This window comes from Balaenoptera borealis, assembly GCF_965194805.1.
Source record: "Balaenoptera borealis genome assembly, chromosome: 4".
Lineage (NCBI taxonomy): Eukaryota > Metazoa > Chordata > Mammalia > Artiodactyla > Balaenopteridae > Balaenoptera > Balaenoptera borealis.
In genome coordinates this window covers 145549129-145564921 of record NC_138861.1, presented here as the reverse complement: position 1 = coordinate 145564921, position 15793 = coordinate 145549129, and the positions used below count along the sequence as shown (strand labels likewise).

The window sequence follows — 15793 nt, the reverse complement described above, 5'->3', positions numbered from 1 at the left end:
ACATTTCAGGCTTAAGCTTTCTTTCCTGTAGAGAAGTATATAGCTCTTGCTTTTCTGTTCATTGTGGATGCTAGTCTCTCTCAGAGAGCCTTATGGCAGAAGTGAGGGGAGACAAAAGGAAGGGCGCAAACATCTACTAGACCTACGAAGTAATCGCTTGGAAGATTTTTTTACCCTTAAAATGTACCTGCACGTTGAGGTGGGGAAATTTATGCTGAAATTCTGGTGAATTGATTGGCTCAGAGCAGTAGAGAGTGTTTAAAATAATATTTTTTACTTTTCCTCATTTGAGCTCAAAGGGCTTCGCAGATTATCAGATCCTCTGCAATCGGTAGGTAAAGCTTTTTCTAACAATTCTGTAGAACAGAAAACAAAAGTTTGTACTAGAATTTGTTTCCATTGCTACATTATTGGAAAAGGTTAGCAAATTGAGGCTCTGACCATGTAAATAACGGGTTAGTAGTGCCTGACTTGCCATGTACATTGACATTACTATCCACTAACTGCTGTCATCTAAAATTGCAGAAGTGCTTTTCATGTTCTTTTAAAGGCAACTTTTATATACACTGAATATATTAATCCATAGATTAGTATCCAGTTTCATGAATAATGTGTTATCAAAAAGCCTGCTATCATGCTTCTGTTATTTTTCCTGTTTTCAACGTGTGGTTTCAATATCTTTTATTTCCAGTTGGCCGTAAACCAAAGACCCAGCAGTCGCCGATTTCCAATGGGTCTCCTGAGTTAGGTATAAAGAAGAAGCCCAGAGAAGGAAAAGGTAATTTGGGGAGGGCTGTTTTGTAGACGAGATGGTTTTTTTTTCAGTCAAGTACATTTGTAGGAAAATTACTTCTAGTAAATGCACATGTGAGAGTACTGTCTCTGGTAGCAGTTCTTAATCGGGGCTGTATGAGCATCACAGGGGAGCTTTTTCAGACTGTCTATGCCTGGTCCTTACCCCACGGAGATGGGGGGTGGAGGGGAGTGGAGGCCTGGATAAACTGCAGGGAGTGGAGGTGGGCAAGCGTTTGAATTTGGAAAAGGCCCTAAGTGCGATCTGACACACGGCTGTATTCAGAGCTGTTGTTCTGGAGGATGTGTGTAGGTATAACGGCAGGCATCCTCATGGAGAGTCACTTAGAATGGAAAAAGGTTTACAAAACTAAGACTTCATTTCTCCATACTCTCTTAACTGATAGAAGCAAGGTGAATTTAGCTTTTCTTAACTGATTCAATGCAACGTGAATTTAGTTTTCCAACCAACAGATTTCAGTCAAGTCAGTAAGGATCTTGGAACAAAAATTTAACTAACATGTTTGCTTTAGAGTTTGTATATTCTCATTAAGCACAAAAATAGCAATAAGCCTTCTACATTCTCTGCTTTCGTAATTTGTTGCGTAAGTTGATTTCAGGTGATCTTAGTAAGGGTTTTAGGTGTGTTCTGATAATCTGATAACCAAAATTTTATCACTTCCATGAATGTTTCCAATAGTTGGATACATTTTGGATTCGTATATTCAAATTTATTCCATCCTCAACGGGTAGTCTGATATATCTCATTTTAAATAATTAAAGCAAAAATTAAATCTCTAGTAAAAAAAAAAAAAACATGAAGTCTAGTAAGCCTGCCAAGAAATATAGACCAAAAAAAAAAAAAAATCCAGTTACAGTAAACCCTTATTTATTTAGGAACTGTTTATTCAATTTGGGACAGATTTAGGATACTTTTATTTTCTTCTGTGTCTTTGGTTGTTTTACATTTCTAGTATCTTAGGTTTTATCTTTTAATTTATATTGAAAACTTTAAAACTTACATAATAGTAGTATTACAAAGTTGAACTGTAAATATACAATTATTACTTTAAAAAAAATTATTTATTTTATTTATTTTTGGCTGCGTTGGGTCTTCGTTGCTGTGCGCGGGCTTTCTCTAATTGCGGCGCACGGGCTTCTCATTGCCGTGGCTTCTCTTGTTGCGGAGCACCGGCTCTAGGTGTGCGGACCTCAGTAGTTGTGGCTCGGGGGCTCTAGGGTGCAGGCTCAGTAGTTGTGGCTCACGGGCTTAGTTGCTCCGCGGCGTGTGGGATCTTCCCGGACCAGGGCTCGAACCCGTGTCCCTTGCATTGGCAGGTGGATTCTTAACCACTGCGCCACCAGGGAAGTCCCAGTTATTACTTCTTAAAAAATTATTCCCATCATCAGTGGTGTCTCTTGTATTCAAAGACCTTATGTTTAAAACTGGAAAAAAATTTTGTGATAACCTGTTTTTACCAGTCAAAATCACCTTTCATTAAAATTTCAGTTTTGTATTATTAAACTTGAGGCAACCTGTTGAAATGTGAAGATTAAAGTGATTACAGTCACCCCTGGATTAAAAATCCAGTCAGTGTTTCCTCTTCTGCAAAATTATGATGATAATGTCTCCATAGACTTAGTGAACTACCTTGTCTGATAAAGAAGGCTTCCCTTTTGAATTCTGTTTTCCTTAAAACCAGAAATAGAATTGTTAATTTTAACTTGGGGATGGGAACTGGGGCGAAGCATTTAAAGACAACCTAAAGAACGTTGATGAGTCTGATTAATTCAGTAGACACAGAAGCATTCAAACCCCTACTGTGTGCAAGGCCTTGTCTGTTGTACAAAAATTTCTTCCAGAATAAGTTCTTTTAATCTCTAGGTCATAAAATAAAAACGCCCCAGCTACATATCTTGATTCAGTTGAGAGTGACGTAGTTCAAAGTTATGCACGGTTTAATACTAAGAGTTCTTAGGTGTTGATGCTGATGTACAAATGTAACATAGTATAAAGTTGAAGAGATACAAATAACATTGTAAAGTTGAAGGTTAATTTTTTGAAGTCAAGAGATGCACACGGGGCTCAACTATGGGTTAATGGATTGACTGAATTTTCAGGGAAATACAGGATGAAAATGAAATGCTAGAGGAGAAAAACATCAGCGTTTCAACTGAGTAGTAGCAGTGGCTTGATGTGGAAGCCTCCCACCCTCAAGGTTCTTCTCATGTAGCCCGTAACTTGGATCTGGATTTGAGGATAGTAAAGGGTTATTGAGTAGGAGCCTGGAGATGACCTGGTGGCTCACTGGTGGCATATGTATTCTAATCTTCTTCTCGGGACTCTCTTCTGTTCTTTCCATCAATTTAAGAACCTCTGCAACTAGAGGCTTACAAAGGGAATAAAAGAAAAACAGCAGCCTGTTTTTAGTCTTCTCGTCTTCTCATAACCACTGCCCACTACTCTTCCCCAACCTTCCAAGAAAAGAAAAGAAAAGAGTGATGCTCTCTTCCCTTTGGGACTAAGTTTCTTATTTTACCTATCCAGAGTCCTTCCTTTCCTTCTATGCAAATCTTAGCCGTCTTCCAGGACTTGATAATGTCTTACCAATCCACTTTATTTTCACTCCTGAAATCTCAGACATTATTTTCTATCATTCATTTGAAATATAATTGTGCCTGGCCTTATGTTATAGCTTATATTGTTTCAAACTATTGTTTATTTCTTGAATTGTTGTTATTTACTAGACAACACAATTTGACACTGTACAAATGATTGCCGATCTAGTCAAGTATTTCATGACAGACTCTCAGTACATTTGTGCTTCACCAGTGGTAAATTAATTGATTTTTTATCCAGCATAAGTAAATATTTGCTTTTAATTATGTTAATGAATCTTTAATCAATGTCTATGATTGTTTTCAAAGGAAACACAACCTATTTGTGGGAGTTTCTTTTAGATCTACTTCAAGATAAAAATACTTGTCCCCGGTATATTAAGTGGACTCAGAGAGAAAAAGGCATATTCAAGCTTGTGGATTCAAAGGCTGTCTCTAAGCTTTGGGGAAAGCATAAGAACAAGCCAGACATGAACTACGAAACTATGGGACGAGCTCTGAGGTAAGAACCCAAAAGAAAGAGTTTTCAAACAAAACTTACATGTCTCTTAATATTGTCTATTAACTATTTAAAGAGAAGCTGTTAAAATCTCTTATTTGTTACAGCTTGTAATTTGGGGGGGGGATTTTCTTGAGGAGCTTCTTTCTTGTATTTGGAGGCAGGTGGGGAGAGAGGAGTTTGGTCTAGACGGCTAAAATTTCAACACCATTGGAAAATCCATTTTCGTGGGAAATGTGCACCTTTCAGAAAATTAAACCCAAACAAAATACAGTTTCCAAATTTTGAATTTGCTCTTTAGTTCCTGCAAATTTATAATAATGGATTTATCTTGATATGAAACTTTCTCGTAAGTTTTGTCAGTTGGAGGAACCCACATAACTTTGTAATGCACGTGGCTTATTCTAATTAAGGGTATTTTGTAAATGAACATAGTTTAGTGACAGTATTCATGTATACCACGGATGCACTTCTGCTAAGCCTGGCTTAGGTAATTTTTCCACCTAACATCAGATTGTTTTTATAACCTATGTAAATCAGAACTAAATTTTTACCAGTGTCTGTAAAATACAGTCGTCCCTCAGTATCTGAGGGGGGATTGGTTCCAGGACCCCCCGCAGATACCAAAATCCATGGATGCTCAAATCCCTTCTATAAAGTGGGGTAGTGTTTGCCTATAACCCACCTCCAGCCCCTGTATACTTGAAATCATCTCTAGATTACATGTAATACCTAACACAGGGTAAATGCTGTGTAAATAGTTGCTATCACATGGCAAATTCAAGTTTTGCTGTTTTGTGGAATTCTTTTTTCCCTGAGTATTTTCGATCTGTGGTTAGTTAAATCCATGGATGAGGAACCCAGGGACGTGGAGGGCCAGCTGTACAGTAATATATTCTGTATTTAGGTTAAATTACTTCCTTTGAGAATGAGCTTTTAGCTACCTTACAGATCTCAAGGTTACATAAGACCGGTGGCACCAGGTTCTAATTTCATTCCTACTGCAAATTCTTAGCCTTTTGAACAATCCGGGCAGTGTGAGTGCCTCCTTATCTCTTACTAGAATCAGTGAATGTTTCTGTTAGCATCTCTTCTACATGGTGTTTTTGTTGGGAGGTAGGGAGGTGGGGAGAACAAATGTAATATACTTGATTTATTTAGTACTTTTTCCTGACAGATATTATTACCAAAGGGGTATTCTTGCAAAGGTTGAAGGACAGAGGCTTGTATATCAGTTCAAGGATATGCCCAAGAACATAGTGGTCATAGATGATGACAAAAGTGAAACCTGTAATGAAGATTTAGCAGCAGCTGCTGATGAAAAATCATTAGAACGAGTGTCACTGTCTGCAGAAAGTCTCTTGAAAGCAGCAACTTCTGTGCGTGGTGGGAAAAACTCATCTCCGCTAAACTGCTCCAAAGCAGAGAAGGGTGTAGCTAGAGTTGTGAACATCACTCCCCCTGGTCACGATGCTTCGTCCAGGTCTCCTCCTACTACCGCATCTGTATCAGCAACAGCAGCTCCAAGGTAAGTGAGGGAAACCATTAGTTGTAACGGGTTTAATTTTTAGAAGACTCTTTGGCAGAAATGATATGTTCCCTTTTTAATATTTGCATTCTTAACGTAGGCTTTAGTTTTTAAAATATATTCATCTCATGGTATTTCATACTGTAAACTTAAGGGGTTTTCGGTACATTTGTAAAATTTGGGAGCACAAGTTTTATATATTTTGGATTTGCGTTCATCTTTTTGCTCAAGAGACCTATTTTATAGTTTACCATGAAACATAATCAACTGTATTTTTTACCTCTACTAGGACAGTTCGTGTGGCAATGCAAGTGCCTGTTGTAATGACATCGTTGGGGCAGAAAATTTCCACCGTGGCCGTTCAGTCAGTTAACGCAGGCGCCCCACTGATAACCAGCACCAGCCCAACAACGGCGGCCTCCCCGAAGGTAGTGATTCAGACAATTCCTACTGTGATGCCAGCCTCCACTGAAAACGGAGACAAAATCACCGTGCAGCCTGCCAAAATCATTACCATCCCAGCCACACAGCTCGCCCAGTGTCAGCTGCAGACAAAATCAAACCTGCCCGGATCAGGAAGCATTAACATTGTTGGAACGCCCCTGGCGGTGAGAGCGCTCACCCCGGTTTCAATAGCCCACGGCGCGCCTGTCATGAGGCTGGCAGTGCCTCCGCAACAGGCCTCTGGCCAGACTCCTCCCCGAGTGATCAGCGCCGTCATAAAAGGGCCAGAGATTAAATCGGAAGCAGCGGCCAAAAAGCAGGAACATGATGTGAAAACTTTGCAGCTGGTGCAGGAAGAAAAACCGGCAGATGGAAATAAGACGGTGACCCACGTAGTGGTTGTCAGTGCGCCTTCAGCCCTTGCCCTTCCTGTAGCTATGAAAACGGAAGGACTGGTGACGTGTGAGAAATAAAAGAGCAGCTCTCCCACGGACGTAAGGATGTTAGTGATAGTCCTGACATGAAGCATTTGCAAGGGTGGCATCAAGCGAAGTCAAAAGACTTTAAAACATTTTTAATGCATATAAGAAAACAATCAAACTTACTGGAAATAAATTACCTATCCCATGTTTCAGTGGGAAATGAACTACATGTTGAGACGCTGACAGAAAACTGCCTCTTACAGTAGGAAACAACTGAACCCGTCAATAAGAAAAAGGATTGAAAGGGACCAAGCAACTCACTACAATATCAAGTTACACTAAGACTTGGAACACTAACATTCTGTAAGAGGTTATATAGTTTTCAGTGGGGAGGGATTGGGATGGGTGATCTCATTGTTACATATAGCAATTTTTGATGCATTTTATATGCATACCAGCAATTATTACTGTGTTCACACAGAACTCACTTAACTGGTGCTATGTGAAGACTGCTAATATAGGTATTTTAGAATGTGAATTGAAGAATGGATCCAAAAGCTTCAGAAAGAGGATAGCAAAAAAAGATCTAGTGCGAATTTTTTTTTTTTTTTTTTTTTTTTTTATCATATAGCTTAAGCTGAAAACAAAGGCCTTAGACTAATTTTCGGTTTTCTTTATTGAAATAAGCTAATGGCTTGTTTGTGTAAAGCTTTTTTATTAAAAGAAAAATTTTAAAAATCTTGTACCTAGCACAGTATTGTTATAGAATATACATGTAACATTTTATATGGTAGTTTAAGTCTGTCAGTTTCTTAATTGTGGACAAATTAACAGTTGGCTCTGGCCTTCCTTTTGCTGTAAACGTGCCTGTGTCACTCACTTCGCCCTGGCATCTGCGCAGTCATAATCCGTTTCAGTTCTACTGTCACTTGGAAGTTAAGGCTCAGCATGAATTTTTGTCAGGTAGCTCTAATGCCTGGCGTTTTCTTTCTTCCTTTTTTTTTTTTTTTTTTTTTTTTAGTTGAAGTTTAAGGGGAAAGTACCAGTGTTCAGATTTGAACTATAATAGTTTGTATATTCAACATTTGAAGTATATTCTATTTTGTTGTACTCTTGTTTCAAAGTGTATTCAAGTAGGTTTTCTGAAATATAGAAGTGAAATTTATCTTGTCTCTGGTGATATTTATAACAATATTCAAAAGCTACTATAAACATACTGTTTTAGCTAAGAAGTAACAGAAGTCCTATTTCTCCTTCCCAACTACTGCGTGAAGAAATTCTACTTGTTTTGTTCCATTACATTAATATTTAGCAAGTAATCTGCATGTTTCCACTTCCTTTCTAATTACTATCATGTAATTATTATAATGTTCTACTTACCATAATGAATTTACTATTTTAATGTTGGCCACACTTAAATAATTTATATTTCAGATCAGACCATTTGTTTCTCATTCAGACCTTTTGAGGGTGAGGAAGAACGAATACTACTCGAGCCCTTGTACAAATTAGGAAGTGGAGGGACCAGAGGAACGTAATTTCACATCAGACTAGGTCCTGTGGACTCCACACTTTAATGCTCTTTCTACTACAAAGAAAAGTTGTCTATTTTTACATCTTTTAGAAATTTAAATAAACTGATACTTAATATTTTGTGGCCTTTAATTGCGCTTTTGGTCAGACACTACTTAGGTCGACAGAGATTTTTATAACAGCTCCCTTTGTAACCTTTTATCTTTTCCCATAAACATACTTGATGGTACCTTTTAATAAAAGCTGAGAGAAGAACTCACTTGATTCTTATCCCATCTGGGGGTTAATCTCAAATTCTACCTCCTTTAAAAACATTTCCTAAATATTTCAGCTTTCAAAATCTGTATCGTATGCCTTGACGCTTAACTGTATTGTCTTTATTGCACTGAAGTTTCATTGAGTTATGTCTCCCATAATCCTCTTCTAGGGCAAAGGTTGTAACTTGTGTCATGCCTACACGCCTCCCCAAATGCTGAGCATATTTTAGGCACTTGGACTGTTACGGATTTTGGTAATCATGTATTTGCTACGAATCTAAATCACATGGAGGGTAAGTAATGAAACATTTTAAATGAGCAGCTCTTTCTGCCTGTGCTGTACTACTGATTGGCTTTAATTAGGTTAAGCCAAGGCTACTTGCTTACCTCCCCCACTCTAACCTGAACATTTCTGTGTGTCTCTTTCAGCATAAGTTCACCTAAGGTCTAGATTTAGAAACACATGTTGACAGTATATACCGATCAGAGTGTTTCTTCTGATTGGACTTAGCAGCGGTATGGCATTTAATCGCAACCCTTCCAACTGTTAGTCACTATAACTTACATTTGCTTTTTGTGTCCAGTGTATCAGGGAAGAACCACATTAACGATGACTTGATGCGGCTACATTTTCCAGTCTGGCCAGGCTTTTGAACGGCGATCAGCAGTCGGCCCATTTATTCCTTGGGTCGTCTTCCAGCAGCAGTCCCGGCCTTTCCGCCACCACCCTGCTTACCAAATGGCCAGTGTACCTCTTTAGAGAGCAGACTGAGGTCATGAGCTGTGAACTCCGTTTCTGGGCCCCTTGCTGCAAGAGCATCTACATATTCCAGCCTCCATCCTTAACAAACAAACAAACAGCCATCTCCGGAAGGAGGCAGGTGTGCCTCCCTCCTGCACTCACCGTCTTCTCCCCTTTCACACCTCCTTGGTTGCCTTGTTCCAACAGCCCATATTCTTCAGAAGCTTGCAGTCAGTTCTGCTTAGAAACAGTTCCCCCTGGGGTCTCCAGCAACCCAACAGTCACATCAAACGATGCTTCAGTTTTTCATGTGATCAGCCTACTTCTTAAAATTCCCCTTCGATTTCCCGTGACCCTCCGTTTCTGGTTTACTTCCTGCCTGACCAACTCGACTTTCTTAGTCTACTTTGTTTTCCTTCAGCTTTCCCATTTAAAGGTAGTACTTACCATGGGGCTCTTTTCCTCGTAGAGTAGTTACATTTACTGTTACGATTTTGCTTCAACGTAACTGTTACATAACCTCATCCACGCATGTGGTGTTTACTACCAAATCTATTGTTCTAGGCTAGACTGAAAGGCTTAGATGGGTTTAATTCCCTGCCGGCTGTTTCCTCCTGAGTGTCCAGTGGAACTCTCCTCTCTCGAAAATCTATTCCTCTTAGCTCAACAAATGACACTGCGTGAAGGCCATTCTAGACCCTTTACTTCCTATATCCAGTCTTTTACCAAGTCCTGTTGATGGTACCTTCTAAACAGCTTCCTTTCCCATCCTCCCTACCTTACTGCTTTGTCTTCTCAAGCCTGCCTCTAGTTCGTCTCCCGTGCTACCAGATGAGAGCTTTCTAAAATGTGTACTTCCATCACTTCCTTGCAACTGCCTTAAATTCTTCAACGGCATCTCTTGCTAAAAAGAGAAATATCCAAAGCATAAAACTCTTATTAAAGTCCTTTGACCTAGCACCTGCCTACGTTCCCAAGCCTTACTCTCTGGCCACCCCCGTTTTGCGCATCTCCGGGCCACAGACATATTGACATGTATTTTTCCCAAATATTTTAGGCACCCATACCTCGTTGGGCCATGCCACTGATGGCTTCTCTCTGGACCACTCGTTCTTCCTTCACCTAGATTTGAGTTGGAGGTGACAGACATCAAAATATTTCTGAAATAAATAGGCTTGTAAACCATTCAGGGTGGGGAGTGGTCTTAACTCTGAGTGAATTCTTAGTAAAAGATTGAAAAGCATCAAGTATATAGAGACAACAAGGGCTAGGGGAGAGGAAGAGTAACCCAGCAATGGAGATCAAGGACTGTTCATGGTTAACAGGACAGTTGAGGTCAAGATAATGGTGGGCAACAGTATCAAGTGTACCAGGAAGGGCCAAGCAAATAAGAAGCCACCAACATTGATACAGTGACAAGAGAGGGGCAGTTCCAGTAGGGGGTTGGCCGTAAAACCAGAATGTAAGGGACAACGGCACCTGGTTCGTTACCAGCCACTCGTCTCTGACACCTGGCATGCTTCAGAGAGTGTGTCTCTGATCACTGTATACGAACAAGTCATGATTAACGATAACAAAAACAAAATTTGGGCTTTTAACGTACAAAGCATCCTGTGATCCTTTAAGCCCCCCTGGTCTATCTTATGGGAGGGCATTACAGAGCACATTTTTGGGAGGCAAGAGGAACCCTACTTTTAGTTCCACGGCCAACACAGCAAGTTCACAGTGCAGGTCCTTTGTGGCTGTGGTTCATCCGTCCTTCAGCCCCTTGGTTGTATCGTTGTCCTCCGCAGTTGTAACCTATTCTGTGCGGACTTGGTGCACTGTGCCGCCGTTCCTCATGAGAATAAGATACTCTTCCCCCTTTGCAAGGGCACTGACTCGCCTCCTGCATCACACCAAGAAACCTCTGAAAAGTGCAGCAGGGAGACTCATGGGCATACTTCCTTTTACTGTGCTGCACTCTGCAGATGCTTTGTTTTATACAAACTGAAGGTCTGCGGCAACACTGCTGTCAAGCAAATCTATCGGCGCCCTTATTCCAGCAGCGTTTGCTCACTTCGTGTCTCGTGTCTTTGGTAACGCTCACGGTATTTCAAACCCTCCAAAAAAGATTATGGCTTACTGAAGGGTCAGATGATGGCTAGACTTTTTTAGCAATAAAAAGTATTTTTCAATTACGGTATATACACTGCTTTTTTTTGGACATAATGTTATCGCACACTTAGCAGACTATAGTATCGTCACTTTTATATGCACTGGGACACCAAAAATTCATGTCTTGCTTTATTGCGATACTCATTCTGGTGGTCTGGAGCTGAACCCCCAGTGTCTCTGAGGTGTGCTGTATTTGATTGGACACGAATCTACTTCACTTTTTACGCATCCATAACTATCTTTTTTAACACTGCACCTCAGCAGTTATGCTGTGGGTTCAGGACTTATAAATGATATATTACAACTTCCCAAGTGAGAACGTACAAACAAAAACATGAGTATTTAATGCAAAATACTCCATGTCAAAACCAAACTATAAATAGACTGTAAACTAAGAGCAGAGTTGCCTTCTCCCAGAATATCATTTCCTCCCATCCCATTGTATGTTTAACTTTTAGAAAATTTTGTCTGAAAGATTTTAATACGTGATACTGTCATAAAAGGTGGATACTAAACTGTTTTACAGAATCTGCAAATTATTTGGATTGTAGGACATGAAATCACTGAAATACTGTGGTAACTTTGCTGCACATTAGATCACCTGGGAAGATTTTAAAATCCTGTTGCGCAGGTCACATCCCATACCAGTTAAATTACAATGTGTGGGACTTCCCTGGTGGCACCGTGGTTAAGAATCCGCCTGCCAGTGCAGGGGACACGGGTTCGAGCCCTGGTCAGGGAAGATCCCACATGCCGCGGAGCAACTAAGCCCGTGCGCCACAACTACTGAGCCTGCGCTCTAGAGACCGGGAGCCACAACTACTGAAGCCCGTGCGCCTAGAGCCCATGCTCTGCAACAAGAGAAGCCACCGCAATGAGAAGCCCGTGCACCGCAACGAAGAGTAGCCCCCGCTCGCCACGACTAGAGAAAGCCCGCGCGCAGCAACGAAGACCCAACGCAGCCATAAATAAAAATAAATAAATAAATAAATAAATAAAATAAAATAAAATTTTAAAAAAATTACAATGTGTGGGAATGGGAGCCGGGCATCAGTATTTAAAAAAATATCTCAGTGTGATTTCACCACGCAGCCAGGTTTGGGAACCACTGCCATCCAGATACAGTAAGGAAAGTTTTACATTTAGAGATCTGTCTTAATCTAAGCTTTTCTAAAATGTTCAACAGAAAAAGGTAGTTTGAGATATACCTATTAACTATTACACATAGCTTTTAAAAAACCTACATACTGTATATTTCATTGATTCTAAAGCCTTTTTCTCATATTTATTATCTCTTTAATTAGGATGAATCTTTTAAAGTCTTATGAAACAGTACACTGTGTTAATGTGCCTTGTCCCTTAAAAAAAAATTACTTTCGGGAAGCTATATATTAATGCCACCAATGCTACCATCGTTCAAAAAATACTTTTGAATTGCTTCTTGGAGCAGAACCTAAAATTTTAAAACATGCTTAATAGAGACAGGTTTCCTGCCGAGGAAGATTTTAGTTTTAGAAATAGCCAAGTCACTTGAGGTTAAGAAAACTGACACGAATTAAGCTAGGTACTGCCATATCTGTTTCAAAATGAAATGTGGCTCTGAAGTTCACACTTTTTTTTTTTTTTTTCTTGAAACCTTCATAAAACTGGATAGGGAAGCTGTTCCCCAAAGTTTCAAAAACATTTTTGAGTAGTGGCAGCAGTAACTCAAATTGTTTTGAAGTGTAAACCAGTTTTAAGAGATTTCCTGGTCTATTCCCTGTATTATAAATAAACTAAGGTTCAGAAAAACTTGACTCGTCAGTTTCAGTTCAGCTTGTCCGTGGCAGACCTAGAGACAGAACTTCTCTCTGGCCTCAACCTCCTTTCCCTCCCATCCAAAAAAAGGCAGGGGGGCTTCCCTGGTGGCACAGTGGTTAAGAGTCCGCCTGCCAACGCAGGGGACACGGGTTCGAGCCCTGGTCCGGGAAGATCCCACATGCCACGGAGCTACTAAGCCCGTGTGCCACAACTACTGAGCCTGCGCTCTAGAGCCCGCGAGCCACAACTACTGAGCCCACGTGCCACAACTACTGAAGCCCACGCGCCTAGAGCCCATGCTCCGCAACAAGAGAAGTCACTGCAATGAGAAGCCTGTGCACTGCAACAAAGAGTAGCCCCCGCTCGCCGCAACTAGAGAAAGCCAGAGTGCAGCAACGAAGATCCAACACAGCCAAAAATAAACAAACAACAAAAAAAGGCAGGGCTTGGGGTAGAACAAGGTTAGTGTCTGAATAAGTCTATCCCACCATGCAATGATCTTACTTTCTCACAAAGTAAATTGTGAAATGTTGCAGAATTTTGCTGGGTGTTCCCTTCAGGTTTACCAATGTAAGGCAGATGTCAGGGGTGTCCCGTGTCCAGCTTCCCATCATCTCTCCTGACTGGTGTTTCCTCCCTATGATTCAGGACTCTGTAACCATATTTCAATACATATGCAAGTGGTCTACATCTAGAAGCCTGAATCTGTTCAGTGTGGCAATTTAACTTATACTCTGCTTTATTATCAAAAGAATTTCAGATAGTTTACATATTGTAAGAATAAATGAAAGTTAACAAAAACAAGCAGGTACGAGACAATGATGCAAGGGAAAAAAAGGCAGAATGGCAAAAGAAAATAGAATACATGCTATAGAATGTTACACAGCAATTAAAATTCAGCTATAAGGTTTGGTTTTGAATGTCTCGGCAGCCAAAGCAAAAAAGAATTCAACATACCGAGATTCATATCTCAGTTTACCAGCTGCTTAGAAGAAGCAAAGCTTTCCCTAACGTTCTGTCAAGAGGAATGTGTCTATCTACATGCCTAATAAATATTTTCTTAGAAGTGAGCTTTCCACAGAAATCTGGGGAGCTAGGGCCCCAAAGGCAGATATTTCTATTTTACAAATCAAAGTAGGGTTGAAATCCTCTCCTGAAATTAAAGAACCGAATCACCAACCCACAGCCTCACAACTTCCTGGAGGAAGAGTTAGGGAAAAAAAATCTTGCCATTCTATCAGCCCCTCACCTACTTGGGGCTTAATTTTCTTTTTTAAAAAAATTTATTTATTTATTTATTTATTTTTGGCTGCGTTGGGTCTTTGTTGCTGTGCGTGGGCTCTCTCTAGTTGCAGCGAGCGGAGACTACTCTTCGTTGTGGTGCGTGGGCTTCTCATTGCGGTGGCTTCTCTTGTTGCAGAGCACGGGCTCTAGGCGTGCTGGCTTCAGTAGTTGCAGCACGCGGGCTCAGTAGTTGTGGCTTGCGGGCTCTAGAGCGCAGGATCAGTAGTTGTGGCGCACGGGCTTCGTTGCTCTGCGGCATGTGGGATCTTCCCGGACCAGGGATCGAACCCGTGTCCCCTGCATTGGCAGGCGGACTCTTAACCACTGTGCCACCAGGGAAGTCCCTTAATTTTCTATTAACACTATTAGTTCTGCCCTTTAAAATTGAAGGATTATTCCCCTTGGAATGATCTGAAGAGTGGCTTGTTAGGACATCCATGAATACGTTAGGACATCCACAACAGTGCCCTTCCTTTTCTTGCTCTGAATCTTAAGCATTGTTTACTCAACAACTTACATATATATTATATTACAATTTACAATATCGTTTTACAAACACCTCACAAATCTATGAGGCTGACAGGGCAGGTATGATGCTATCTATACTCTCTGGATGAGAAAACTGAGGCCCTAGAGATAGAACCACAGTGGTCACAGCTAAGTCTTTTTACTTAACAGCCCATGCATGCCCTTGTACATGATTTGCTTTTATAAGCCCAGCTCCAGACCTCTGCCATTCCGGTATCCATCCACTCTAGATAAAGGCCTACCTGTGCCATATTTTTCTACCTGTCATTTTAAGAAGTTCATCAGAGCTCCTTATGTAAACACGTTCATTTTTTTGGATGCCTTTCCTTTTTAAAAATTGAAATCAATTATGATTACGAGCATGCGTTTTTCTCTCTTTTTAGAATTTAAATCTTGGAAATCTCTCAAGTCTAAGACACAGCGTGTAATTAGATGCAACATTCCCTTCATTATAAAATTTTGCATGTTTTAAAAGAATGATTCAAATACAGAATATTTGCATCAATTTTCTCCTTTAGTTTGAAACACTACTACAGCTCTTACTGCTTCCTTTAAAAAAAGCCACCATCAAACTATGCAAACGGTATCAGATGTTCTAATTTTGGCAGTACTGCTTTACTATTATACCAGAATAACTGAAATCCGCTCTATAGCCACTATTCAGCCTCTGTATCTTGCTTCTAACTCTATACTGTATGTGTACTACAAAAGTATGACTTATGTGTTTGACCATTTTGCATTCAACAAATCTCTTCCTCCCCCCAGAATATTACTTTTCTCCCCATTTGTACTCACTCAAGGCCAAGGGCACATGGTGGTGGGGAAGGAAGTGAGCCCTTTGGGGTCATGATAGACTTGAGGGTGAATAGAATCCTGTCTATTAGCTGAGACTTTGGTCAAATTATTTGGACCTTTTAAGCCCCATTTTAAATTAAGAGTAGTTTTAAGATCATATGTAAAGCTCTCAGAACCAAAGATAAGGAACTCAAATGTTATACAGATATACACCATTATGTTTTACTTAAGTAAATGAGGCGGCCATTCCTACCACCTCGTAGAATGGAATCTACTGAAATATGGCACGGAGGAAGAAAAAAAAAATCCACTATTACTCTGTCATCAAGAATCTGGGGGCTTCCCTGGTGGCGCAGTGGTTGAGAATCCGCCTGCCAACGCAGGGAACATGGG

The 15793-nt window shown here is 40.4% G+C and overlaps 1 protein-coding gene and 1 long non-coding RNA gene across 25 annotated transcripts in view; one reads left to right on the top strand and one right to left on the bottom strand.

The window, feature by feature from the left end:
• ELF2 (E74 like ETS transcription factor 2) overlaps nucleotides 1-8396 on the top strand; it is a 92580-nt gene extending 84184 nt beyond the window's left edge. For 13 of the 24 annotated variants that reach the window (XM_082389811.1, XM_082389814.1, XM_082389806.1 and 10 more), the window contains 5 exons: nucleotides 293-331; nucleotides 692-778; nucleotides 3721-3913; nucleotides 5088-5438; nucleotides 5728-7469. In XM_082389811.1, the coding sequence (XP_082245937.1) occupies nucleotides 293-331; nucleotides 692-778; nucleotides 3721-3913; nucleotides 5088-5438; nucleotides 5728-6355 (1298 nt within the window). In that variant the 3' untranslated portion in view covers nucleotides 6356-7469. Of the gene's footprint in view, nucleotides 1-292; nucleotides 332-691; nucleotides 779-3720; nucleotides 3914-5087; nucleotides 5439-5727; nucleotides 7955-8264 lie in introns of those variants that run through there. The other 11 variants (XM_082389812.1, XM_082389818.1, XM_082389801.1 and 8 more) reach the window with 4 other exon arrangements.
• LOC309627694 overlaps nucleotides 1-15793 on the bottom strand; it is a 145281-nt gene that overhangs the window by 20816 nt on the left and 108672 nt on the right. The window lies entirely within an intron of this gene.